The sequence below is a fragment of the Panthera tigris genome, chromosome D4 (assembly GCF_018350195.1).
Source record: "Panthera tigris isolate Pti1 chromosome D4, P.tigris_Pti1_mat1.1, whole genome shotgun sequence".
Classification (NCBI taxonomy): Eukaryota; Metazoa; Chordata; class Mammalia; order Carnivora; family Felidae; genus Panthera; species Panthera tigris.
The window spans coordinates 57,146,984-57,174,926 of NC_056672.1; the positions used below are offsets into that span (position 1 = coordinate 57,146,984).

The 27,943-nt window shown below is 45.0% G+C and overlaps 3 protein-coding genes across 5 annotated transcripts in view; 1 reads left to right on the forward strand and 2 right to left on the reverse strand.

The window, feature by feature from the left end:
- Window positions 1–27,943, forward strand: part of TMEM8B (transmembrane protein 8B) — a 69,058-nt gene that overhangs the window by 27,267 nt on the left and 13,848 nt on the right. The window contains exons 13-14 of one of the 3 annotated variants that reach the window (XR_006210439.1): window positions 7,697–7,822; window positions 14,042–14,252. The gene's annotated coding sequence lies outside the window, so the exon portion shown is untranslated. Of the gene's footprint in view, window positions 1–7,696; window positions 7,823–14,041; window positions 14,253–25,461; window positions 25,548–27,943 lie in introns of those variants that run through there. The other 2 variants (XR_006210441.1, XR_006210440.1) reach the window with 2 other exon arrangements.
- Window positions 2,329–3,425, reverse strand: LOC102957553 (olfactory receptor 13C7-like). Its single transcript, XM_007076604.2, has one exon. It carries the CDS (start codon window positions 3,343–3,345, stop codon window positions 2,329–2,331), a length of 1,017 nt encoding a protein of 338 aa, XP_007076666.1. The 5' UTR covers window positions 3,346–3,425.
- Window positions 12,033–12,980, reverse strand: LOC102957271 (olfactory receptor 13J1). Its single transcript, XM_007076603.2, has one exon. It carries the CDS (start codon window positions 12,969–12,971, stop codon window positions 12,033–12,035), a length of 939 nt encoding a protein of 312 aa, XP_007076665.1. The 5' UTR covers window positions 12,972–12,980.

A 27,943-nucleotide genomic window follows, 5' to 3' on the forward strand; every position in this document is an offset into this window, starting at 1 on the left:
GCTGGTTCTGTGCTGCCTTCTTTCCTGGGGCCAAGGGTGTGGGGAGGAGAGGGTAAGAGAGGGTCTGAGGCAATCAGCAGGGGTGGCGGGAACCCAGCCAGAATGAGCTGCTGGAGCTTTTGCCTGAGGCTTTTGCCCTCTCATGGCTGGCTGCATTCACTGGGAGTAGGGAGTTGTGAGTGAGTGAGTGTGTGTGTGTGTGTGTGTGTGTGTGTGTGTGTGTGTGTATGTATGTATGTGCTGACATGATTTAAATTAGCGAGACAGACCTCCCTTGTGGTGCCCACACCCAACAGGAAAGGAAGCTGAGGTCTCAGGAAATTGGATTAGCAGGTACAAGTCACAAACGTGCAAGAAATATCACGGTACATAACTTCTATTTTGAGTCCCCATTTTGCCTGAGAAACATCCTTCGTCAGTTTGGGATTTCTTCTCTTTCCACAAGGGTCACAGCTGAGTCTTAAGGGTCTTATATAATGCAGAGATGTTGGGAGAGAGTTTTCTGGTCACCGGGGTCCACACTGCACCCATCCCCTGAGCGTTCCCACATTCCACCTGGTCCCCAGGCAGCAGTGCAGGCAGGCCATCCCCGAGCGCTTTCCTGTGCCATCTGCATAACCCTTTTCAGTGCTGAGGCTCTCCTGACTTCTGTGCCACATGCAAAGACCTGTGAGGTCTCGGCTGCCCTCGAAGCCATTTCTCCTCTGGGGGACTACTTGGAGTTTTACTTGACCAGCAAGGCATGAGTTGCTCCATCCTTCAGATCCTGGAACCCTGTCCAGGGGTTTGTCCTCGGGACTGGGGCCCAGGGCCTCTTCCTTTTGGACCCTTCTGTGCCAGTGCCCTTGCTGCATCCTCTCCTCTCTCTTCCTTCTCCCTAGCTTAGGGAATCTTTTAATAATCTGGAGGTGGAGAAGTCTCCCTTTTCAGTTTTTCTCCCTAATCTTTTGTCTATGCCTTAAGACTCTTCTGTTAAGACTTTAGAGCCTGGGAAGCTCAAAAGCCAGGAAAAGTCCCTTTGTTCTCTGCTTTCTGCATTCTCTTTTCCTTGGGGCGCTGAGCAGAGTGATGTGGCTGACTGAATGGTGAGCCAAGAGATGTGGGCTAGGTGTCTGTTGCCATATCAGAAATACATTTTCTTCATATTAGGTTGTACAGACTCAGGTCATTAGGTTGCATGAACCCAAATAGCTGGGATTCAGAACAGAGTCTGCAGAGTACAGAAGGCACTGAAGAGGGACACAGAGCTGGGACAGACCCCACCCAGCTAGGAGGAGTCAGAGGGGTTTTCAGGAAGAGGGGGGAAGATTTGAGTGAGGGCTGAATGATTCCGTAATGCCGAGGTGTTGGGAGAGGGTTCTCTCTGGTCACCAGTGTCCATATTGCATTACTCCACTGAGATTTCTGTCATTCCAAATGGTCCCCAGTGAGTAAAGCACTTAGGACACAGTATTGTGCCTCGCTTGGTCTGTGATGAGTGGCCAGTAGATGTTAGCTAAAGGTCAAGAAGTGTCTGGACACAGGAAGGAAGAGCAAGGGGGAGACACAGAGGCAGGGCAGACTGATAGTTGTTGGGGAACTGGGAATAGTTTGGCTGGGCCTGGGCCCAGAGAGTGTGTGTGGGCGGAGTGGGGCTGAGGCAAGCAGCCAGTATGAGGTTGGATGGAGAGGTGGGGTCTGGTTTTTATCCCATGGGAAATGAGCCACTGGGGGGATTTAAGCAGGAGAGTAGCATGATCAGTTTGGTGTTTTTGTTTGGGTTTTTTTGAGTGGGCATTAGCTAGTGCAGAGGAAGGATTTTGAAGAGAGTTTGGAGGACAAAAATATGGTGACACAGCTGTTGTGATACTTGAGAGAGAGATAGTGAAGGTTTTTTGAGGCAATGTCATTGAAAGGAAGGGACCCATTTAGGAGCTCTTAGGAGGTGGATTTTCTCAACTTAGTGACTAATTCGATGTGTGGGGTTGTGATGGTCAGAGAAAAGGAAGGCACGTCTCTAGTGGCTCTTGGGTTGACTGTAGGATGGCGTGGCAACCGTTAGGCTATTCACAGATTTCTCAGTCTTCCCGCTCCTTCCAGACACATGGCGAGTGTGTTTTGCCTCCCCCTTGGTGTTAGCCATGGCATGTGCTTGTGTTGGTGGATAAAGTGGAAGTGAAGCTTGAAGAGCCAGCCAGGCTTTGTCATGGTGACTAGCAATGTTCCAGGTGGTAGCTGTGTTATCATCCTGACACCCCGAGGGATGAAAACAATGGTTCAGAGCAGACCCGCCCGCCCAGTCTACTGCTGATGACCTGCCACAAGAGTGAGAAACAAACCCTGTGGGTTTCAGCCACTTCGATTTGAAGTCATTACCATGACGGACCTAGCTGTCTTGCGTGACACAGTTGAAGAGCAACAGGGAAGGTGGGACAATTTCCTGGAGAGCAGGTCTCCCCAGAGCAGGGCTAGGACAGCAGATTTCACCTCTGCATTCCTCAGGCTGTAGATGATGGGGTTTAGTGAGGGCGTCACGACCCCATAGAACAATGCAATAATCTTATCCAGGTTGGGGTCCTCGGCCTTGGGCTTGAAGTACATGAAGGAGATGGTCCCGTAGAAAACCACCACAACTGTGAGGTGGGCAGAGCAGGTGGAGAAGGCTTTGCACCGGCCTGCGGCAGAGGGCACCCTAAGGATGGCAGCAAGGATGAGAATGTAGGACAGGCAGATGAGGAGGAGTGGGGCCAGCGTCAGGACAGCCGTGGCCATGATTAATAGCAGTGCATTGAGAGAGATGTCCCCACAGGACAGTTTCAGCACTGCCAAGATCTCACAGAAGAAGTGATTGATGATATTGTGGCCACAGAAGGGGAGGCTCCAGGTGAGAAGGGACTGCAGCAGTGAAATGGCAAAACCTGTCCCCCAGCTCAGCACTGCCATCCACAAGCACGTCCACCTACTCATGATCTCTGGGTACCTAAGCGGCTGGCAGATAGCCACATAACGGTCATATGCCATCACAGCCAGGAGCAGGCACTCCGTGGAGCCCAGCGCCAGGGTCAGGTACATCTGCAGGGCACAACCAAGGAAGGAGATGGTCCTTTGGGCTCCCAGGAAGTTGGTCAGCATGAGAGGCACAAAGGAGGATGTGCCACAGATGTCCATGAGGGAGAGGTTGCTGAGAAAGAAGTACATGGGGCTGTGCAGGCGGGGGTCCAGCATGTTCAGCCCGATGAGGAGGGAGTTCCCCAGCATATTCATGGAGTAGATGCCCAGGCAGAGCACAAACAGGACCATCTCTAGGTTAGGGTGCTCGTGTAGCCCCAGCAAGATGTATTCTGTCACAGCCGTCTGGTTTGCCATCTCATTCTCCCTCCTTCCCTGTCTGGACCACAGAGCTCTCAGAAAAATCTCTTGCTGACCTGGGAGCCAAGCAGCCTGGATGTGTGCCCTGGGGGCAGGTCAGCCCTGCCGCTGCAATTTAGTTTCATCATCTGATGAGAGGATTGGACTAAAGGCCTGTAAGCTGGCCCTCAGCTCTGCCTCAAGTTGTGATGTAACTTAGGGAGATGAGGCACATTCTAGACCCCTAGACTCTTTGTTGTTCTCCCCAGGGTGGGTGCAGGGGAGACAAGGGTAGGATTCATGTTTGGCACACTCCATTGTAATATAAAGAGTCCTTGGCTGTTAAGGGAAGCATCTTTTTTAGGTTATGACTCCATATGGTTGAATTTTGCTCATGGTATTTCAGATTCATTCATTTGCTGCATGGGTTTTGAATACTTATTCTGTGCTAGGTCTTGTTTAGGTGCTGTGGGTACATCAGTAAGAAAAATAAATGGACAGAAACATACCACACCTATCATAAGGTTGCCCCCTTTCTTCCCTGAATTAGGTGAGATGAACTTTGGAAGGCCTGTGGGTGATGGGTGATGGGCTCATCTAGTGTTCCTTTGGGCATTAAGGGTCAAACATTTCCACTCCACAAGATGTGTAAGCCTGATGTGTGGTCATCTGTCTTTAAGGAATGATAGGCCATCCATCAATTTTTTTTTCCTTCCCTCATCCATTGATTTTTAGAAGATCATATAAGAACATAAAATTCCAGTAGAGCCACTGGTCACAGGATCTAACCCTGGTCATGCAAGCCAAGTGACTCACTTCTTGGCCTCCATGTTGCCTTATAGAATAAATTATATTGACAATGATGTCTCAGGAGGAGGGAACACCAAGCTCTAATCTGTCAGGGGCGTTGTCTTTCAGTGACTAGTTTTAAAAGGGAGGGGTAGGCAGAGGTGGCAGTTCTCTCTCAGGTGGCTTTCGTTGCTCTTCTGAGCTGGTCTCATTGCCTCCTTGGGAAATGCCAGTGTCAGGAGGGAGCCCTAATGTCCCTAAGGTACAGCAGTCTTGTTAGGCAGGAAGGCTGTCTTATGGCCCAGGTAACCCCTTGTTTAAAGCAGAAACAGGAGCTGAGTGTGACATTTAACATACAGAAGATATAGTCACCTCACTCCTGGATTGACTGTGAGGCCATTGTCCTGTGACAGCACTGGAGTTCTGTTTGTCTGTCAGGGCTGGATTTTTTCCCCTCATTCCTCTTCCTCATTGCATCTAGCATTTGTAGGAGCTGACGGGTCATCCTCTGCTGAATGAATCTTGTCTTTTCCCAGTGCTACATCTTGCCCAAGAAGTTTCCTTTTATTTTATTTTTTTATATTTATTTATTTTTAAGTAGGCTTCATACCCATTGTGGGGCCCAACACGGGGCATGAACTCACAACCCTGAGATCAAGACCTGAGCTGAGATCAAGAATCAGATGCTTAATTGACAGCCATCCAGGCATTCCCTTTTAGAGGCAGGTCCTCCCTCCCTTCCCCAGTGGGGGCTTCCTGCTCATCCTTCAGAGCCCTGTTCGTTCTCTCTGTCTCTCTTCTCCCTGCTCCATGAGGGGTTACATGCTCCCTTCTTGTGGTCCCTCCACCTTTGGTTGTCCCTCTGTTCTACAGTGTGCTGTGCACCCGTCCCCTCTACTAGAGAGCAGGACCCCATTTCCTTCCTTCACACACCTCCTACAGTGAGTGATGCCAAGAGCAGTCACTCAACAGATATTCAATGCATGATTCAAAAAACCTAGCTTTGCACCCCAGCGTCACTCAGCACTAATTAGCTGCGTGAGATTGACCAAGTCACATGGCTTATCTGAGACTCAGAGTCCCTCTGAAAAATGGAGGTGCTGTGTAGCTCAGATGAAGCAGACCCGCAAAGGTGCTAGTGTGCTGCCTAGTGCTACATGTTGTATGAGGATCCAGATCAAAGGCTGCATCTTCAGTCACAGAGCACCTGCTGGATCTGTGCTCGCCACCTCCTGACAAGGGTTCCAGCGTCTGTCATGACCCCCGGCATCCCCAGAGCCGGTGCCACTGTTCCCTTCTCTGGCCTGAATTAGGGTGACTGTTAAGGGTGTTTCTGGAGATACAGAGGCAGCTGATTAATCTGGGTCAGCGCTGGACCTTACATCTTATCCACATGAACAATTAAGGGCAGGGTTTCTCTTGCTGAGGTTTGGCAAAAAGATAAAGAATTGCCTGAGTATGATGGTGGCTCATTCATTCACTCATTTAACAGATAACTGTGGAGCAGTTACTACATGCCAGGCCCTGTGCTAGGAGCTGAGAATACAGCAGAGGCTGGTGTGGCTTCCGTCCTAATACTTTACACTCATTCCCTCATGCTAGGTGACCTTGGGCATGTCCCTTCCTCTCTCTGGGCTTTAGAAACCTCTGAGATTCTCTTTGAGTCTAGGATGTAAAGACAAAGTAAAACTTGAAATCTGTAAAGAAGTTAAAAGGAAGCACCTTTCCTAGGTTATCACTTCATGGATTATACCCACAACATTTCAGATGCAAGAATAAGGGCTTGGTCTGTACTCGGTGTGTTTTTACAAATTGAGCTATGTTAACCTCAAATTCTGATACCTGACACGGGTGTGTGTGTGTGTGTGGACGCATGGTGGGGGGGGGGGTTCCCAAGTAGGTGAAAGGTGGGAAACCACCTGTCCCCACATTTCTCTTCCTCACCCTCCTCTCTAATGAAAAGACCAAGTGGGAATGGCAGAGGCATTTGAGGGCTTTTGAAAACAGGCTGTGGCCTGCCCGCTTGCCCCATCTCCCCTACACACACACCTGCTCCAGCCTCACCAGACCACTCCCCATTAATGGACAAACCCCACACACTCCTATCTCATCCCTCTTCATACTCTTTCTTCAGCCTGGAGAGGCCTTTCTCTTCCACTCATCCTTCAAGGCTCTGCTCTCACACCCCTCCTCTGCACAGCCCGCTCTGATGCCTTCCTAGAACTGACCATCCCAACAACATGATGCTTACCGCTATAAGCACAGGTTAATTGCGTTCTGCCCTGCATTGTAGTGTGTTGTCCCTCTCTCAAGGGACTGTGAGCTATTTTAATCAAAGGGTCATGTCCGATTCATCATTGTTACCCTCAGTGCCTGCACCCAGGCAGTGTCGATGATTGCCATTTGAGATCTGGTGCTATTCCGCTGCTCCAAACCCTCGTCCCAGATGTCTCACTTTGAGATCACCTCCCCCACCAACACACACACAGCAACAGAGGATGCGACCGTTGTGATTGCTGGGAGAAGAACTTTGGGGGTGCCAGTCTTCTCCCTGTCACGGCACCTGCTCTTTCTGGAGAGCTAAGTCAGAGAGTAGTGGGTTTCCTCACAATTTAGGAGTCTGATCATCATACATTCATGGAAATTAGAACCAGCTCATGGGGTGACAGACTTATGGCCCCAAAGAAATAGGTCTGTATCTAGAAAATGCCATGTGTCCAGGTAACCGACAGCTTGACTCTGCTCCATGGCCACAAGATGGGACACCAGAGAGCGGCTGCTGTTCCCCGGGTGCATCAGTTAAGATGAGCTAGGTTTTGCTGCAGTAACACATAATCTTAGTGGCTTACCATGACAAAGGTTTACTTCTTTCTCCTGCTACATGTCCTTTGTAGGTCTTTAGGGGGTTCTGTTCCATGTTGTCTTCCTCAGAGATCCTGGCTGATGGAGGCTCCACCATCTGGACATCACCGGTTGTGATGGCTGGGGAAGGACACACTAGGGCATTCACACCAGCAGTTACATGCTCCGCCCCAGAAGTGACATGTGTCACATCTGCCCACACTTCACTGGCCCTGTGTAATCCTACCACATGCTGGGAGGAGGAGAACCTGAAATATTGCTGAGTATTTGGGTACGATATTATCTCACAGTACACTCAGAAAACCACTCTGACATCTATCTGCCAATGTCTCACGCTCTGTCATGTTCTGGAAAATCAGGTTCACACAGAGATAGCAAACCGAGTGTCTGAGAATAATTGTCTAATTCCATTCCCTAGATTTAGACCTCCTGAGAGTCAAGGTGATGCCATAAGCTAGGACTGGGAGCCCTGGGACAGGAGTGATTGTTGCCTTTGTTCTGATTCTGCTGTATGACCTTGGTCAAATTTCTCCTTCTGTGAATGGAAGCACTCAATTAGGTGACTTCTAGTACTCTGCAACCCCTGAAACATTTCCTCACTCTGTCTAGCAACTTCCTACCCTGAGGTCTGACAGACCCAGGGTTACTTTGCAAGGTAAAAATTGTATCAATTTCATTGACTGGCGACTAGTTTGAACCATTTGATATTTTATTTTAGGCTTCACAAATTATTTTAAAAGAAAGGTGATGGGAATAAGAGGACCAAAGCTTCCGTTACGAGTTCCCTGACATGACTGGATCTAGGATTCCTGCTTCACTACTTCCTCGCTGGATGGCAGAGCAGGTGAGTGTGGGCTTTGGAGTCAGACCAACCAGGGCCCAAGTCCCAGACCTGCCACTTGCTCACAGTTTCCCGAGCCTCACCTTCCTCACCTGTAAAGTGGAGATAAGAATAGTGTTCCCTTGTGGGGTAGTTTTGAGGATCCACGAGACAAGGCATTCAGAGCTCTTAGCACAGAGCCTGGCGCATGATAAGTAATCAGTAAGTGGTAGCCAATATTACTAGTATCATTACGTCCTCTTTCACAAGCAAATATTCCGGTTTTCATACACTGAAAAAAGGTTTCATGAGAACAGCCCACATGCTAGATCGATTGTCCTTACCTCACACCTACTGCCCAGTGACATTAGCACCTGCAGGTAGCTGGAGCAGGCTGCCAGGTGTTCTGACCCGAGGCTTGGGAGACAGAGCCGGCAAGTGCTGAGCTCGTTACAAGCAGACACACTGTTCTGGGATGGGCCAGGGCCAAGCCCTCCAGGACCAGCTCTTGGTCCCCTGCCACACAGCTCTCCTGCTCTGGGCCCCGGGGGACCTCTCAGTCCCTGCCCAATTTAAAGTTCAAACTCTGGAACCACACAAGTTTGAGGGTTTGGGAGCTGTGGGGCTTGGACACCCCAGGATTCTTGTGCTTTCCCAGGAGGGCCTGGTTGCAGTGAGGTGGGCACAGGAGACACACGGGACAGATTCTGACTGAGTCTCATTGCTGTCCTGCCCCTCGGATCTGAGGACTGGAGTTTGTGGCCCCCTGCCGCAGGCCTGCGTGTCTTGGTCTGTGAAAAGGGGCATCTTCATTCAGGAATGTTGTGAGGATGGGGACTCGTGAAAGTTTAGCAAAGTGAATCGCTGTCTAGAGTATGAGGCCCTGAGCACTTGTGAGGGAGATTAAGTCAGGGATTTAATCACGGGTCTCTATAGGTTTCCTTTCCCTTCTCTTCCCTTCCTATCTCCTTATGTTTCCTTTCCTTTCCATTTCCTTCACTTAAAATTTTTTAAGTGTATTTCTTTTGAGAAAGAGAGAAAGAGAGAGAGCATGCAGAGGAGGGGCAGAGAGAGAGGGGAAAGAGAATCCCAAGCAGGCTCTGCACTGTCAGCATAGAGCCCGATGTGGGGCTCGAACTCGAACTGTGAGATCATGATCTGAGACAAAACCAAGAATTGGACTCTTAACCGACTGAGCCACCCAGGTGCCCCTCCCTTTCCTTCATAATAAAGAATAACAACTTGACGCAGTTTAGGAACTACAACACAGCCTTCACTAAAACAGTGGCAGCTACAGATTTTCCCGTGATACTATGTCTTGTCTTTTGGAATTTTTATCAAGATCACAGGTCAAAGTAAAACATTCGAAGATTGGTACTATTTGTTTTCTACATGGTCATGGACCAGTGCCCTCTTGCTGCCCATGGACACCTGGAACCCAACACCATCCCCTCACTGCTCTCATTTTCACCATCTCTGTCTCAAGGGGCAGCAGCGCTACCCACCCAAATAAGCCTGAAACCCAAGCTTCAACCCACAAAGCCATTCTCTCTCTCGTCCACCTCTGTAGTCATCTGTAGATCCCAAATATTTCCCAGCTGCCCTCTCTCCGCTTGGTTGCCCGCCTGGTCAGGCCTCATGAGAGCCTGGCTTATGGATTATGGCAACAGCTTCCTCACTGCATGCCCCTCAGGCTGGAGGCCTTCTCATCTGTGCTCTACTCTGGAGCCAGGAGATCATCCATTTCTTAAAAATGAATCACCTTATTTTTAAGTTCTAAGTCACGTTCATGTTATAAATATTGGAAATATTGGAATTAGTTAAATAAAGAAACAATCCTTATCTAACCTATCAATCCTATCTAACCCCACCACCCAGTGGAAACTCTTAATATTTTGTCATAGTTTCCCAGAATTTTTTGCATATATACTTATTCATAAATCCATAACAAAAATACTTAAACAAATAATATTGGGATCACAGTGAATACAAAGTTGTGAATTCTGCTTTTTTCTATTTAACTACATTGGGAGCATTTTCCATTATCAAATATTCTTCAGAAAATAAGAATTTTTTGAAGGCTGCATCATATTCTATTATTGGACACCACCAAGATTTATTTGGACATTCTTCTATGATTAGATGTTAAGATTCTTACAACTTTCTGTTACTATAAATAATGCTGTGATTAATGTCCATATATATATATATATATATATATATATATCCTTATTCATAGATCTTTGCACCTCTAATGATCATATTAGACTAATTCCTATAAGTAGACGTGTTAGGTCACAGAGTCCAGCAATTTTTAAGTCTTTTGATTCATACTTCTGACTGATTTTTTTTTTACATTTATTTATTTTTGAGAGACAGAGACAGCGCGAGCAGGGGAGGGGTAGAGAGAGAGGGAGACACAGAATCTGAAGCAGGTTCCAGGCTGCCAGCTGTCAGCACAGAGCCCGACGCGGGGCTCGAACTCACAAACCATGAGATCATGATCTGAGCCAAAGTTGGACGCTCAACCGACTGAGCCACCCAGGCGCCCCCATACTTCTGGCTGATTTTGCCAGGAATTTATATTAACTTATTCCCACCCTCACCAGCAGTGGATGACATTACTTCTTCACTGCACCTTCATTACCAACGGACAGTAAAAAAGTTCTTCACCAATTTCATCGGTGAAAATGATATCTAATCACTAATCTAAAAATAAATGTGATCTTAACACCCTCAATCCCCACCTGATAACATCCAGATTCTTGTCCTGGCATCAAAGCTGGGCATCTTTGTGGGCAGCCTTCACTCTGGCCTGGTCAGAAAGGGCTGAGCTTCAGCGAGCAGGCTGTGCTTCTTTCCTCCGTGCCTCTGTTCTGACCGACATGGGAAGCAGAAAGAGGGACTGGAGGGGAACAGAGGGCTCAAGCAAGGATTCTGCTTTCCTGCAGCGGGGGGCAGGCAGGAGAGCTGGACTGCTTCCTGGAGGCCAAGGCTAGCTTCCCCATCACGCAGACAGTACCACTGAGGCCAGAGGGGGGCAGGGAAGGGAGATGCCCTGTGAATCTGCATCCATTTCTGCTGTGTGCTCACTGAGTTCTCAGAAAGGAAAGCTGAGAAGAGGCTGAGCACCAGGAAGGGGCAGCTCTGGCAGGATCCCTGCAATGAGGTAAGGAAGGATAGAGCAAGTCTCCCCAAAGCCAGGTGAGGCCTGGATGCTGGGCTGGGAGGCATGGAAGAGGCTGCTTTTCGTGCTCAAGAGAGACATCGGGAACACAGGCCCTGGGCTGTTCAGGGTGATGGGTGCCCTGGTGGCCAGACGGGTCTGGAAATCATGGATTCTGGGCCTCATCACTTCCTCTACTGTCACCTCCCTGGGTACCATGCCTGTCATCTCTGAACTTAGCTCCGCTCAGATTCAGGAAGGACCCCAGGCTCTGCCACTATCACCCCTACACTGATGTGTTCGTGAATGTATTTAAGAAACCTATGGGAGGCCTAGGGTTGGGCAGGGCTGGGCTGTGGGCCAGAGTGGCTTCTTACCCTCTCTGCTCTTATAGTAACGCTGAAAATAAAGCACGAGGAGCTCAGGGAGGGGCAAAGCTTTGTGGGGGACGTGGCATTCGAGCTGGCCCTTGACAGGCCATCCTTTTACATGTGGAGTTGTGCTGCCTCGTGGGAAGAGCCAAAAGAGCACAGAGCTGGGCAGTGCTGGCCAATCCCGGGGCTCACACCTGGCTGGCACGTGTGGCTGTCAGGAGGGGGGATGTGGGGCAGGAGCCCAGGGGTTAGTCAGGACTAGCAGGGCCGGCTTGTGAGGGCCCTGAATGCCCCACTGAGAAGCTTATGCTTTGTCCTGAGGGCAGTGGGCAGCCACTGGGTTTCAGTCAGGAGAGGGTGTGATCACATGTGCTTTTCAAAAAGGCCCCTGTATCTAGAGGCCCCTCTATCTATCCCCCAGGGAGGATAGAATGGAAGGAGACTGAGAGTGAAGTCTTGAGGCCAGCCAGGAGCCACTGTAGAGGTGCAGGCGGTGGTGCCGAGAGGTGGCCAGGCCATGCCATGCCAGGGGAGGAACCAAGCGGTGCTTTGTGAGCACTGTGAGCACTTTGTGAGCACTGTGGCGGCCCCAGTGGGACTCGATGCTGCTTTCTGGGGTGAAGATTCCAGCCACACAGCCCTGCACCACACCTGTCCTCCCTCTACCCACTACCCTAAAGAGCCCAGGTGTCCCTCACTTGGAGGTCCAACTTCTACCCCACACTTTCCTGGCAGCCTCCTTCACTTCCGTGTTCCTCAAGCTGTAGATGACAGGGTTCAGCATGGGTGTGACCACGGCATAGAGGACCGTGAAGACCTCGTCAGAGACGCGTGCCTCCTTGCTCTTGGGTTTCATGTACATGAATATTACGACGCCATAGAAAAGCATCACCACAGCCAGGTGTGCCGAGCAGGTGGAGAAGGCTTTGCGGCGCCCAGCGGCTGAAGGCACCCTCAGGATGGTGGCCAGAATAAGTATGTAGGACAGGCAGATGAATGCCAGGGGTACAGGCAGCAGCAGAATGGCGCCCACCAGCAGGAAGACTTCACTGACTGACGTGTCGCCGCATGCCAGCTTCAGCACTGCCAGGATCTCACAGGTGAAGTGACTAACCACTTGGTGGCCACAGAAGGGCAACCTCATGGCAATGACCGTCTCAGTCACCGACTTGGAGAGGCAGAGGACCCAGGCGGTTCCCGCCAGGAATAAGCAGAGCCGGTGGCTCATGAGCACGGGGTACCTGAGTGGCCGGCAAATGGCCAGGTAGCGATCATAGGCCATGATAGCGAGCAGTAGACACTCTGTGGAGCCTGCGGACAGGCTGAGACACATCTGGACTGCACAGCCAATAAAGGAGATGGTCTTCTGAGCTGACAGGAGGTGGACCAGCATCAGAGGCACAAAGGTGGATGTGTAGCAGATGTCCAGGATGGAGAGGTTGCCCAGGAAGAAGTACATGGGTGTGTGCAGGCGGACATCTAAGATGCTCACTGCCACGATGGCAGTGTTTCCCACCAGGGTCACCAGGTACATGGCTGAGCACAGAGGGAAGAGCAGGTGCTCCAGGGCCGGGTAGCCAGAAAACCCTTTCAGAAAGAACTCAGAGATCTCTGTCCTATTGACCAGCTCCATACTGCGGTGCTCAGGGGGGCACACAGCTGGGATGGAGGGAAAGAGGGTGTACGGTGGTGGAGAGCCCACAGAACCTCTTTTGGGTTGGGGTGCCTGGGTGGTTCAGTCAGTCGAGCATCCGACTTTGGCTCAGGTCAGGACTTTACAGTCCATGAGTTCAAGCCCTGTGTTGGGCTCTGTGCTCTCATTGCAGAACCTGCTTTAGATCCTCTGTCTCCCTCTCTCTCTCTGCCCTTCCCCTGCTCGTGCTCTCTCTCTCTCAAAAATAAACATTAAAAAAAAAAAACATCTTTTGGGTTGAAGTATATTGCTTGGGCCTTTTCCAGCTTTTATGCACAGTCTGTCCTCGAGTTTGGACAATTTGCACACCTCTAGGCCGCAATTCATCCACGTGAAAAGTGAGCATTGATCTGGATCAGCATTTCCCTAAGAGAGTGTTAATGGAAATGTTAGTAGGCAATCTGAAAAATTAATTTGAGATCCCACTAGATTAAGTGAAAGTAAATCAAGTTCTTTACTGCAGGACTTCTCAGAGCCTTATATGCCAATGTGATTTGTAACTTTTCAAAAGTGGTACAGGGCATGTAGTTCCCATGGAACTATTATTTGACCATGGGTATCATTCTTTTTACATTAATCTACAGCACATAAGTATTCTATTAACATAGTTTGGGGAAAAAATTATACTGGATCAGAGGTCTTCAAATTAATGTGTACTAGAATCACCTGGAAAGTTTGTTAAAATACAGATTGTGGAGTTCCATCCGCAGAGTTTCTCACTCAGTTTGTCTGGGTGATGCTACTTCTGTTGGCCACAGTGCCACACTTGAGAATCCCTGGGCTAGATGGTTCCTGAGGTTCCTCTTGGCTTTAAGGAACCTCTGAGCTGCTTTATACTGTTCCCACTGTTGGGAATGCCCTTTTCCCTTATTTCTCAGCCTGCAGAAATCTGATTTGTGTCTTCAGGTTAACTCTGGTCTCCATGCATGAAGCATACATTGTGCCTCACATTGGAGGGGCTGCTGATCTCTGAGCTTATCAGTTGGCTCATCCAACCTGTCCTTCCACAGGGCCTGTTTGTCAGCTACTGTGTGTGGATTGACCTTCAGAATCTGCCTTCATCACAGGCTTTTGAGCTGAAATTTGAAGGACTAGTTGGCCTGGCCCCAAACCTCCTATTTTCTCTGGGCCTGAGCTAGAGCTGCTTTGACTTCATGAATTCCTAAGGCATCTGCATGGATAACTTCCTGAGAGGTGAATCCATTGGATCTCATTGCACAGGTAGGAAGCTGAGGTCACATCGTAAGCCTCTGGCAAGGTGGGCCTAGAATCTAGTCCTCCCAAACGCATGGCACTGACATCATGCTCACGGCAGAGATTTGCTTCTGTCAAGCACCAAATGTTGGTTGTTCTTTTATCACAATGGATGAACATCTTTCTCCCACATTCTCCCCTCAGTCTTCTTACCAGGTAATGAGCATGAGTCAACATGTCCCATGGACATACTTAGTGTTTCAGACACTTGCAAGATGTCAATAAACCCATGGGACACACTGCCCAAGCCCAGATCTAGAGTGAGCACCAGTTCCTGTCCGTGCCTCACTTGCATGAGAGTTTCCTTCTTTTACTCCTCCTGTGTTTATCCGTTCCAGAATGAAGGAGAGATTGATCTCCTATTACAGGCATCATGCTAGGCATTAGGGGAACAAATATGCTCCCGGGCCACTAAATTCAAACCATTTCTATGCAGAAATCATTTCCAATTTCCATGCCTAGCTTCATCCTGCTTCTGTTTGCGGCCCTCCAGTGACAGGAAGCCTACTTCTCCCATGGACATACTTCTTCCTTTTTTTTTTTTTCTCTCTTTCTGTTAAGCCATGCTAAGGGTCACAAAAATCCTTCACAGTATGGAGTCTCTGGGTGTTACTGGGCCTGCACCACCCAGCAAAGTTCAAGGCGAGTGGCCCCTGTGGACACTTTACTCTCACACAGAATAAACACAGGATCCAGGGCTCTGGGTCCTACTGCAGGAACGAAGGGCCTCTTTTGCAGCAGGGAGAGCTCTGCCCTAGTCTTGGGACCTCAAATAGAAGGTCTTGCCTTTTCTTGACTGTGTCTAGACACATTGTGGGGTAGAGGAGTGTGATCCACAAGCTCCCTCCAAGATTCGGCCGGAAAAACCTGAGACAGGGCTCATGGAGGGGCACCTCTATTTAACAGAGTGCCAATAGCAGCAGGCGCTGTGCCAGGGCTGTGGGCAGCATAGAGGGGGCACTGTGTTTTCCTGAAGCCCCAGTAGTCGGGCCATGCCATAGCTTCCTTTGCACGGTTCCACATACTATAATCTATCCCCTAAAGTCACTAACAAACATAAGCAGCTGTTGGCTCTCTATCACAATATATATACACCCACGTAATGTCCCCATATATGCCCCCAACTCCATGTGTGGGTACAAACAACTGTTTGACCCCCCCTGTATGCACATACATGCCTGTGCGTGTATATGCCACACATGGGCTCATGTATGTGCCTGTATGGTCATCCACGTGAGTGTATGCATATGTGTAGCAGGCACTCTCTCATGGGCTCTCTGTCTCTCTCTCTCTCTTACACACACACACACACACACACACACACACACCTGATAGTATGGATCCTTGGACTTGTGGCCAGGGCTTCAGAGGACCAAGCAGGACTACTAGGATGAATGGAGACCAAGCTGGGACCCTGGACGTGTCAGTAGAGAAGGAACAGCCCTTGGGGTAGGGAGCAAACTTTGTCTGGACTGAACCAGGAAGACAGAGAAACATCAGAGCAGGGACATGGTCACCAAACCAGCTCTAATGTCTTGTCTGCTTTCCAGCCTGTGTGCTGAGTTGCTGTCTCTCCCTGCTCTTTTGTCTCCCCTTTAGCTGGGGGATGAGGGCCTCTGGGAAGAGGGGCCAAGAAGGGATGTGTATGGATGCTATGGAACTCTGGTTCTCAAAGCAGGGCTAGGAAGCTTTATCTGCAGAGCCTACAGTGTCCTTTCTGCCTCTGCCTTACTCCTGGCCATCTGCTACCTAAAAACCAGTTCAGATGCTACCCCCACCAGGGAGCCTTCCTTTGTTTCTCCCAGGCCACCTTGAGCCCTCTCTCCTTTGTGCACAGCCCTGCTGGCATTTTCAAGGTGGCACTTACCTCTCTCACTCACTTCCCACTTGTTGCCTACCCTGCCAGCCCACAGGGGTGGCATCTCCTCCCCCAGGTTCTGAAGGCCAAGTTGAAGCCATCAACTTCTTCCTGTCTTGATGTGACTTCATGGAACTAAGACAAATTGGGAGTGAGCAGCTGGGTGACAAACATGAGCTGTTCCTAATCTGGAGGACAGCCTGGCAGAACTGGAAGAGTCTCACAGCTCACGTAGACCAACCCCTTTTTACATATGGGGAGACTGAGGTCCAGAGAGAGAAGGGCTTGCCCAGCATCATCACACACTGAGTTGGAGGGGGAAGCCAAGGTTCCAGTAATTCCTTGGAGGTCCTGACTCCTAGCCAAGTCCCCTTCATCTGTCCCCATATCTCCATTTTTTTACTTACCTTGAGGCTTTTTCAGATTCATGTCCCTTGTTCCCTGGAATATACTTTCGAGACCAGGAACCTTCTTTGGCTGCAGCTAGGAGAACAAAGTTCAAAGAAGTGGGCCCAAGCCTCCTTTACACAGCGAACCCTGGTGGGCAGGACATGGGGTTTCACACTGACTCAGCTTTCCCAACTAAGAACACATGCCTAGACTTTTGCAAAATTCAGTGAAGTGTTTACAACTCAATAGAATTAAGTAGAGCTTTTAGAATTGGGTGGAATTAGGTAAAGTACTCAAAATTCAGTGGGAGGTTCTCTGAAGAGTATCATACTTGTTGGAGTTAGGAAATTCTGATGGGCTCAAGGCTGAACAGGGCACTCAGTAGCTTACTGCGGCCTCCCAGGGACTCCCTGACCTGGGTGGCTCCCGGCTCCATTGTGGCTGACAGCCTCCCAGGGAGCAGGCAGGTCAAATGGAGTAGGCACCTTTCAGAGCTCCCTACGTGCCAAGGGACTGTGCAATCCCCAAGGCAATTTAGAGGGAGAAGGGAATATGTACCCAGCGTAGAAACTTTGGGGTGCTTCAGGGATGATGTCCCAAAGACCCAATTACACAGAGTCTATTTGAAAATCTTAATTGGTGTGAAAAAGTTGGAGAAAGTGACTCAGGGTTGGGATCCGCACTCACAGATCAGTCCCCAGCCAGTGTGACCCAAACATGTTTATAGAATGAGTAAATGAGTGAGTGGATGAGCAGTTAAATAAATGCATAAAGAGTTCTCAGTGAATAAATTTAAACATTAATGAATGGTGAGTACACAAATGATAGGCAGGGGTGCTTTCCAGGAGAGTTAGAGGTCCTGGTTCAACTGTCATAAGGATCTCAAGAAAATGCAAAATCTGGAAAGAGTGTAACGAGGAAGGAACTAGATGAAAAGAGACAAACAGAATTACAGAATATCAGAGCAAGGAGTCCATATTTACCATCCTGGCCCACCCTCATTGAAGAGACAAGGAAACTGCTCTAGAGAGGAAGGAGCTGGCTCAGTGTCTGGGGTTTGCTCTGTGACGCTGATTTGTCTGCCCTTGAATGCATCTCCCTCAGTGCAAAGCAGGTCTGCCCAGGTCAGGCAGTGACTGGGTGCCTCTCACTGCACCCGGCTCCTCTTCTCCAACCTCAAAACAGGCATCTTGATGGTTGCTCCTTGAGGTTCCTTTTAGTTCTCAGAGTCCATGCCTCTGTGGGCTGGAGGGCCTCTTTATCAAATAGGGTCGTTTTAGAGCTGGCTATTGTTATTGTTGTTGGATTTTTATTTAACTATTTTAAAATACAAGTGACTTTATTAGCTTTTTATGTATTTATACAAGCTATACATATAGAACATTCTTTTATTTTATTATTTTACTTTTTTTTTTTAACATTTATTCATTTTTTGAGACACTGAGAGAGGCAGTATAAGCGGGGGAAGGACAGAGAGGGGGGAGACACAGAATTGGAAGCAGGGTTCAGGCTCTGAGCTGTCAGTACAGAGCCCATCATGGGGCTCGAACTCATGAACGGTGAGATCATGACCTGAGCCGAAGTGGGACACTTAACCGACTGAGCCACCCAGGTACCCCCAGAACATTCTTTTAAAAAAACATGAAGAGGGGCGCCTGCATGGCTCACTCAGTTAAGCGTCCGACTCTTGATCTCAGCTCAGGTCAAGATCTCATGATTTGTGAGTTTGAGCCCCACATCGGACTCCATGCTGACAGCACAGAACCTGCTTGGGATTCTGTCTCTCCCACTCTCTCTGCCCCTCCTCCACTTGTTCTCTCTCTGTCTCTCTCAAAATAAATAAATAAGCTTAAAAAAAAAAGATGCAAAGAATACAAAAGTGTATGATGTAAAAGTTATACTCCTTCATGCTCCCTCTCCCTGACTCCCCAAAGGTAGCCAGTGTTCTAATTTTATGTGTGTCTATCTACATATTTTTCTGGTCCTTTACATATGCATATCTACATAGAAAGATCAATTTTGTAATCATATGTAAATATGGCTTTAAAGCATGCTTTCTTGTTCTAGTCTTATTAAAGATAAGTGATGTACAATTGCTTATATTTAAATCATGTAATCTGATGAATTTTAACATAAGCGTATAGTCATGAAGCCATCAGCGCAATCAAGACTGAGAATTTATCTATCATCCCCACAGTTTCCTCATGTTCCTGGGTAATCCATTCCTCCCTCCCCAAACCAGGATATCTGTTCACTAGATTACATGCATTTTTCTAGCATTATATTTGTTGCAACACTGTTTACCAATACTAATTTTTCATATATTTATGGATCTCTTTCTAGACATAATATTATGTTTTAAATAAATTTTATTGTCTCTTACAGTCCTCATACCACACTGTTTTAATTACTGTAAATTACTAGTCTATATTGATATCTTCTAGGTCAAATTCCTTCTTACTAGCCTTTTTCAATAGTATCTTGGTTTTTCTAGCACATTTCCTTTTCCAGAAACATTTTGCAGTCATTTTGACAAATTTCACGAAATCTCTTCTGAGATTTTGCCTTTAATTCATTAACTAATTTGGGAGGCAGTATTGACATCATTATAAAATCAAATTTTCTCATCCAGGAATATTGTTTGTTTCTCCATTAATCCAGATCTTTTACTGTATCCATCATGATCATAGAGCTCTTCTCCTTCTAATATGTTAATGAAGTGATTTCCATCAATATATATTTTTTCCCAAGGTCAAACTCTTCTTATATTTCTGGGATAAACCCTTCTGCCTCTTGGTGTTTTACTCTTGTCAGAGATGCAAGATTGATTTGGGGGTGAGCTGATGGCCTCTAGCTTCTGGGCTCCACCTGGTGGACATCAGGCCAATCTTGATGATCTTTGGGAAATTGGGAGGACGTGGTTGGAACAGCTATGAAGCCCTGAATTCCAAGGCTCAGGCCTAGGGAGATCACAATGGTGGCAGGATGACAGATCAAGGAATCCGGTGGGCATAAAATCTGTGTGCCCCAGTTATGTGGCTGTGCCCCCTGTCACCTTGGGCTCTACTAGCTTCTAACTGAGGGAAGAGACCAAATATGTATTAAAAGAATCTATTCTCAGGGCACCTGGGTGGGTCAGTCTGTTAAGCTTCTGACTTCGGCTCAGGTCATGATCTAACTGTTCGTGAGTTCAAGCCCTGAATGGGGACCTGCACTGACAGTTCAGAGCCTGGGCCCTGCTTGGGATTCTGTGTCTCCCTCTCCCTCTGCCCTTCCCCAGCTCATGCTCTGGTCTCTCAAAAATAAATAAACGTTAAAAGAATCTATTCTCTCAGAATCCAGCAGTCTATTCACTAATACGTCCTTTCTCTAAGCTTTATAATTATCTTTATGTCATTTTCAATGAGGCCAAAACCTCAAATATACCTTTACTTTTATGAATCTGGATGCCTTTCATATCAATAAACTTACAAATCAGAAAAGTATATATCAACTTTGCTCCAGAAAGTAAGATCTTGAATCCTTGGCACCAGCCAAGTTTGGAAACTCAACACTTGTATGGATGGCTTCCCCAAAAGTTGTAGAAGATAAAACTTTTACATGTTTAAATGAAAATGAATTCTTAACAGCACCGAAAAATCAGAGACAGTGCTACCAGCAGACCAGAAATGTCGAGGAATTGCTGAAAATGGTAATCAAATGAGATTGGATTGTTAGAAGAAACCACAGCCAAAAAAATAAGGGAGGGATTACTACCGTAAGGACAGTGGTTTTGGGGGTTCTCAGCTCAGAGGCAACAGTTACCAGGAGCAGGGGGAAGGGCCTGAGGCAACCGTCAGGATGACTGGTTAGGGACTCTAACTTGGCAGCAAGCAGGCAGGTTCAGGTAGTTGGGCATCAGAGATGCTTGCCTTCCAACTGAGTCAGTAATTGTCAATGCTTGAACCAGAGACTCACAGAAAAGTCCCAGGAGGAATGGGGAGCCACCAAGCCCAGCTGAAATCCTCTCAGTAACTCCTTCAGCTCCTGTATCATCATTCCTGGAGATAGTAAATGGAAACTGAATTCATAGACAAGGCAATAGGGAATTGTAAATAAGATGAGCCTACTATGTGGAATCATATGGTACTTGTCTTTTTGTGACTGGCTTATTTCAATTAGCATAATGCCTTCAAGGTTCATCCTTATTGTAGACATTGCAGAATCTCTTCCTTTTTTAAGACTAACAAATAGTCCATTGTATGTATATATACATTTTGCTTATCCATTCATCAGTTGATGGAAACTTGGGTTGCTCCCATGTTTTAGCTGCTGTGAACAATGCTGCTATGCTAATATTAACCCTGCTTTTGATTTTTGTGGGTATATACCCAAAGTGGAATTGCTGGATGATATGGCAATTCTTTAAAAAATTTTTTTTGAGGAAGCTTCGTACTATTTTCTACAGTGGCTGTACTATTTTGCTTTCCCATCAACAGCATGCAAGAGTTCTAATTTCTCCACATCCTTGCCAAAACTTGTTAATTTCTGTTTTCTTTCTTAATAATAGCCATTGTAATGGGCATGAGGTAGTAACTTATTGTGGTTTTCAATTCCATTTCCATAATGATGAGTGATATTGAGCATCTTTTCATGTACTTATTGACCATTCATATATCATTTTGGAGAAATGTTGACACAAATCTTATTCCCACTTTTGAATTAAATTTTTTTTGTTGTTGTTGTTGTCAAGTTTTAGAGGTTCTCTATAGATTCTGGATATTAATCTCTTATCAAATATATGATTTGCAAATATTTTCTCCTATTTTGTAGGTTGCCTTTATATTCTATAGATAGTATTTTTTGATACACAAAGTTTAAAATTTTTCATTAGGTCCGGTTTGTCTAATGTTTTTTTTTTTTTTTTTCCTATGTCCTTGGTGTCATATCTAAGAAGTCATTGCCAGATCTAATGTTATAAGACTTGTGTCTTGTGCTTTCTTCTAAGAGTTTTATTGTTTCAGGTCTTACATTTAGGTCTTTAATCCATGTTGAGTTAATTTGGGGGTATGGGATCCCTTTAGGTAAGGGTTTAACTTCATTCTTTTCATGTGGATACCCAGTTTTTCCAGTGCCATTTGTTGCAAAGACTGTCCTTTCCCCATTGAATGGTCTTGGCACCCTTGTCAATAATCATTTGACCATATGTGTGGGAGTTTATTTCTGGGCTATTTTATTCTATTGGTTTATAGATCTCTCTCTCTCTCTCTCTCTCTCTCTCTCTCTCTCTCACCCCCCCCCTCTTTTGCCAATGCCACACCGTTCTGATTGCTGTAACTTTGTAGTGAGTTTTGGAATCAGGAAGTGTGAGTCCTCCAGTTTTGCTCTTCTTTTACAAGATTGTTTTTGGCTGCTCAGTATCCTTTGAGATTCCATTGAATTTTAGGATGAGTTTTTCTATTTCTGCAAAACATGTCCTCGGGATTTTCATAGGGATTGCACTGAATCTGTAGGTCACTTTGGGTAGTTTTGATATTTAAAGGATGGTAAGTCTTCCAATCCAGGAGCATAGGAAGTGTTTCTATTTATTTATGCCTGTTTAAATTTCTTTCAGCAATATTTGTATTTTTTTATTGTACAAGTCTTTCAGTTCTTTGGTTAATTCCTAAGTCTTTTATTCTTTATGGTGCTATTGTACATGGACTTATTTTTGTTATTTATTTTTCAGATTGTTCATTGTTCATGTATAGAAATGCAGCTGATTTTTGTGTGTTGACTTTTGTGTGTAGTATCTTGCTATGTTGCTGAGTTCATTTATTATCATTAACAGCTTTTTTTGTGAAGTCTTTAGAGTTTTCTAAATATCAGATTTTCTTCAAATAGAGATAACTTTACTTATTTATTTCCAATTAGGTTGCCTTTATTTCTTTTTCTTTCCTAATTTCTCTGGCTAGAACTTTCAGTACTACGTTGAAAGGGGGGCATCCTTGCTTTGTTCCTGATCTTAGAGGAAAAGCTTTCAGTCTTTCACCTTTGAGTATGATGTTTGCTGTGTGTTTTTCATATATGAGTTTTATTATGTTGAAGTAGTTTTCTTCTATTTTTATTTTGTTGAGTGTTTTTATAGTTAAATAGTGTTGAATTTTGTCAAATGCTTCTCCTGCATCAGTTGAGATGTTCATGTGTTTTTTGTTCTTCATTTTGTTGATGTGGTGTCTTACATTGATTGATTGTTGTATGTTGAACCATCCTTGCATTCCAGGAATAAATCTGACTTGTTGTGCTATATAATCCTCTTAATATGTTTTTAAATTCAGTTTTATAAAATTTTTACTGAGGATTTTTGCATGTAAGTTCATCAAAGATATTAGCTTGTTAGTTTAGATATTAGTTAGATAGTAAGATAGAGATTAGTTAGATATTAGCTTGTTAGTTAGATATTAGATATTAGTTTTGTTTTGTTTTGTTTTTTTCCCTTGTGGCAGCTGTGTTTCCATTTGGTATCAAGGTGATGCTAGCCTCATAAAATGAGTTGCAAGTGTTCTCTCTTGTTCTGTGTTTTTTTTTCTTTTTCTTTTTTTGGTTTTAATTTTTCTTTGGGTGTTTGGTAGAATTCACATGTGAAGCCATCTGGTCCTAGTGTGTCTTTGGTGGGAGGTTTTGGGTTATTGATTCAATCTCCTTATTTGTTATTGGTCTGTTTATTTCTTTTCAGTTCAGTTTTCATAGGTTATGGGTTTCTAAGAATTTATCCATTTCTTCTAGATTATGCAATATGTTGGTGTATAATTGTTCATAGTAATTCCTTATGTTCTTTTTTATTTCTCTGTCATTTGTTGTAGTGTCTCCTCTTTTGTTTCTGATTCTATTTATTTGAGTCTTTTCACTTTTTTCTATTAGTCTAGCTCAGGATTTGTTGATTGTAGTTTTTTCAAAAACTTACTCTAGATTTTGTTGATTTTTCCCTATTGTTTCTCTATTTGCTATTTGATTTATATCCACTCTAATTTTATTATTTTCTTCCTTCTACTCACTTTGGCTTTCTTCTCAATTTTTAAGCTTGTTAAATTTCAGAGTTTATTTTTCCTAATAGAAATACTCCCTTAATTTCACTCTACATATTTTGATATGTGCTATTTCTCTCTTGTTCTCAGTAATTTGCAATTTCCACTATTATTTCTTTTATTATAATTATTATAGAAGTGTGTTTCTTAATTTCCAAACAAATAGAGGTCATTGGGTAAACCTTAAATTTTTAAAATTTATCTCAGCTTGATTTCTAATTTAATTTCACTGTAGTCAAAGAATATGGTCTGTAGGATACCCATCCTTTAAAATTTGTTGAGACTTGCCTTACGACCTACTTTCTGGCAATTTTTCATCAATAGCATCTGTGTACTTGAAAAGAATGTGTCTTCTCTGCTGAGGGCAGTGTTTCTATATATGTCCATTTTATCAAGCTTCACAGTTACTTTATTTGAATCTAAATTCTTACTGATTGTTTTGTCTGCTTGGTCTCTCAATAATGAAAAGATATGTGTTAGAATCCTTTTCTTCATTGTGAATTTACCAATTTCTCCTTATAGTTCTATAAAGTTCTGTAAAGTCTAAAATAGCGACCATATGAGACAGTACTAGAAAACTCTATTGTACCACTTCACTGAGTATTAGGAGCATGCAACATTATAATTGGTGTATCCTGCTGGTGAAAATAATCCTTTGTGTTTGTATATGGATCCTGTTTATCTCTAGAATTTTTTCTGCCCTAAAATTTACTTTATCTATTATTAACATACCAGTTTTCTTTTGCTTAGTATTTGCTTGACATATCTTTTCTATCTTTTTGCTTTCAACTTTTCTATCACCGCTTTTTAGACTTTTGTAGTAAATAGCACATAGCTTAAAAAAATTTTTAATGTTAACAGAAAGGAAAAGGAATGAGGTCTAAGGAGGGTCACTTCAGGTATCTAGTTGGCTAGAGGCTCATGGCTCATGACACCAGGCACTGAAACGGAGAATCAATCTCAAACTATCCCACTCCACCCCCATTCCTGACCCTAATCCCTCTCTCCTCCACAGAAACATCATTCCATGAGTCACCTCTCTCCCTTGGTGATTCCCATGGAATATAGGGTTCAATCTTCTTGCACCTTTAAAATAAAACCTTCTTTGACATAATTTCCTCCTGCAGCTGCTGCCTCATCTTTCCTCTCCCCTTCACTGACCAGTTTCTCAAGAAGTTATTCCTGCCTGTTCTACTATTCAGTTGTTCATTCCAGATCCCTAGGTTTATACTTGGCTTCTACTTCTTAATTCTCCTCATCAGATGTGTCAGAGAGTTGTCTTACTTCCATCTCAATAATATATTTTAAGTTTGTTCTACCTGCTTTTCTCCCAGATACCATTGTGATGCATGCACCTATCATCTCTTGCTTGGACCACTGCACCTTGTTCTAGGAAGGGATTTCTGATCCTTTCACAGGCTAGCAGTGATACTCATCTATCTCTGAGTTCTTATATATTTACCTGTTGCTCAGCTAAGGCCTTCTGGGGATCTAGTTTGGGGACTTGTCCTTCAGCTGAAGTGATGTGGCACACCCACCCACACTCCTCATCTCCCATAGCTCTGGCCCCCAGAGATCAGACCAGAGGGATGGCTCATTTTCACTGGGTACCACCTCCAGAAGTGGTCTGTCCCTGTGGCATTTTAGAGCCTAATGCTGGAGAGTGGTGCCCTGAGCTCTGGGTACAGGCTCCCAGATGGTTAACTAGGCTGGGCTAATTGAACACTGCCTTTGGCAGTCTTCATAATCAGACGGGTTTCCTACTGGGAGCTGAACCCTTGGGTGTCCCTAACTGTCCCAGGGTAATTTTCCTACCTTTCAGGAGATACAGAATTGTGTTATGACATTCAGTACCCCAGGAAACTCCTTGTTCTTGCCTCCACAGAAATAATGGTGCTACCTCAGTGTGGGTTGGTTAACAGGCCTCAGAGTCCTTATCCAGAGGGTAGAAACAGGTATGTCATTCTTCCTCTACTGGATTTCTCAACAGGTACACTACTAGTGTTTTGGACAAGATATTTCTTCCTCGTATGGGACTGTCCTCAATGTGGAATGTTCACCTTCCCTAGTTCTTGCATATGAAATGCTGACCCCAAATGCTGACCACTTCAAACACCCCACATATTTCTAAATGTACTCTAGAAAGATTCTGTCCTCAGTCTAAAACAAAAAGAAAAAGAAAAAGAAAAAAGGCTTCATGTGGATACTCATAAGCAAGGAAGTTACAGAGATTACCTAGATACTGAAATCCTATAGTGTTTTCAAGTCTGTCTTGGCTTGTCTCCAGGACCTAGACCTTCAGCTCTCTGAGGCTGTGACTATGATTCATCCCAAGTACAGGACGTGATCCAGAGCAGGTGTGAGTGAGCAAAGGAATAGGATCTGTGGTGACTGGATGCTCTAGGTGACACTGTTCAGTAGAAATGCTACACATTGTGCACGCATAAGTTAAATGTGTAGCTTTAAAAAAAGTAAAAAGCAGCAGGTGAAATTAATTTAAATAATATATTTTAGGGGCACCTGGGTGGCTCAGGTGGTTAAGCATCCAACTCTTGATTTCGGCTTAGGTCATGATCTCATGGTTTGTGAGATTAAGTCTCGAGTAGGGCTCTGTGCTCACAGCATGGAGTCTGCTTGTGATTCTCTCTCTCTCTCTCTCTCTCTCTCTTTCTGCCCCTCCCCTGCTCTCTCTCTCTCTCAAAATAAACTTTAAATATATATTCTTATTTAATCCAACATAAAAATTATTATTTCAACCTGTGAATAGGATAAAAATTATTGATGAGATATTTTCCATTCTTTTGTGTAAGTTTTTGAAATCTGAAGTCTATATCACATATACAGACTCTCTCAACCCAGACTAGCCACATTTCATGTGTTCAACTGCCATGTGGCTAATAGCTACCAAGTGAGACAGAACTAGAAAACTCTATTTTCCTACTTCCCTGCCCAACTATTGCTTATTTCCCCCTGCCTACAACATTGTGTGTGTGTGTGTGTGTGTGTGTGTGTGTGTGTGTAAATTTTCAAATATATATATAGGTTATAAAAACTGTAGTGTGAATAGGCATATACTTAAAATCTAATTTCAACTATTGTTAACCATTTGCCACATTTGCTTTATCACATATGAATTCATCTATCCAACCATCTTATTTTTTTTATTATTGTCTATTTTTTTATTTTTTATTTTTATTTTTTTAGTGAAGGATAGGTTAGAAAGCCACTCAGGAATCTATTATCTCTTTGGATGTTCTACATAAGCCTAAATCAGGAGTTTTTCAAATTTTTAGGGCAAAAGTCTTGAAAGACTCTTCCCTTTTTCTATCCATTATCCTCCCATATTCTCTTTTTCCTCTCCTGTGGATTCTCAAAGACATGGCTTCTCTTTCCAAGGATGGCATCATGTCTCATTCAGTTCCATCTCTCAGTCCAGGACTGGGTTAGAGGTAGACTTTGGGGGCAGGCAGGCCTGGGCTCAATTCTGGCCCTGCCACTTCCTGGCTGTGTGCCTCATATGTAACATGAGAATAACAGAGTTGTGGGAGGTTCAAGTCAGATCAATTTGTAAAGTATAATTATTTTAGCAATTATTAAAATAGGAGGTTGGGGAGAAAAGGGAAAGAAGTTTATTACTTATGAATGGCCCTTTCTTTTGCACTTTGCTGGGGCCTTGTGAACACTTAGGTCCCAGAATTTACCTGGTACATTGTAATCATTTCTATATCGGTCTCCTATTCAAGGTAAAAAGCTCCTGGAGGGCAAGGACTATATCTTTCTTCTCCCTAGCCTTAGCATTGAATTCAGGGCTTGATTAAATAGATATTAGTTAAATAAACGAATAGAATTTTAAGGGTCACAATTATCTTTCAGTGGTGGTTTCAGAAAGTTACAGAGACTCGAGAAGTCAGGAAGGAAAAAAAACTTAGACTGTACAGATTCAGTCTGTCCCCAGTCTTTCTCTCATAGTGCGTAAGGGGAAACGGAGGCTCAAGAAAATTTACTGTTTATCTGCACATTCACGTCTAAATGCTCATGGGCATACCATCCAGGAGAGCTGGGGAAGAGCATTCCCCTTGTATTAATCAGCTCCCACACATTTCTGAGGACAGACAATCTGGTATACTTCTTACGCTTTTTGGCATATTTAAGCTGGCACCAATTGAGTTTATGATTCTGGAGTCTGACTGCTCTTTGGTGAATGAGGTAGATTGCTTGGCTGGTATTCAGAGCTATTCTATTTGGGTGGGCATGGTTTCTGAATATTTTTTCTAAAGCTATAACTTTTGTTGCTTTTATTGTTACACAAGGTAGATGTTTATTGTTGAAATTTAAGAAATATAGATTGCCAGAATAAAAATCAATCA

What these genes read in the sequence shown, in the direction of transcription:
- LOC102957553 (XM_007076604.2), bottom strand. Translation starts at nt 3,345, where the DNA reads ATGGCAAACCAGACGGCTGTGACAGAATACATCTTGCTGGGGCTACAC.
- LOC102957271 (XM_007076603.2), bottom strand. Translation starts at nt 12,971, where the DNA reads ATGGAGCTGGTCAATAGGACAGAGATCTCTGAGTTCTTTCTGAAAGGG.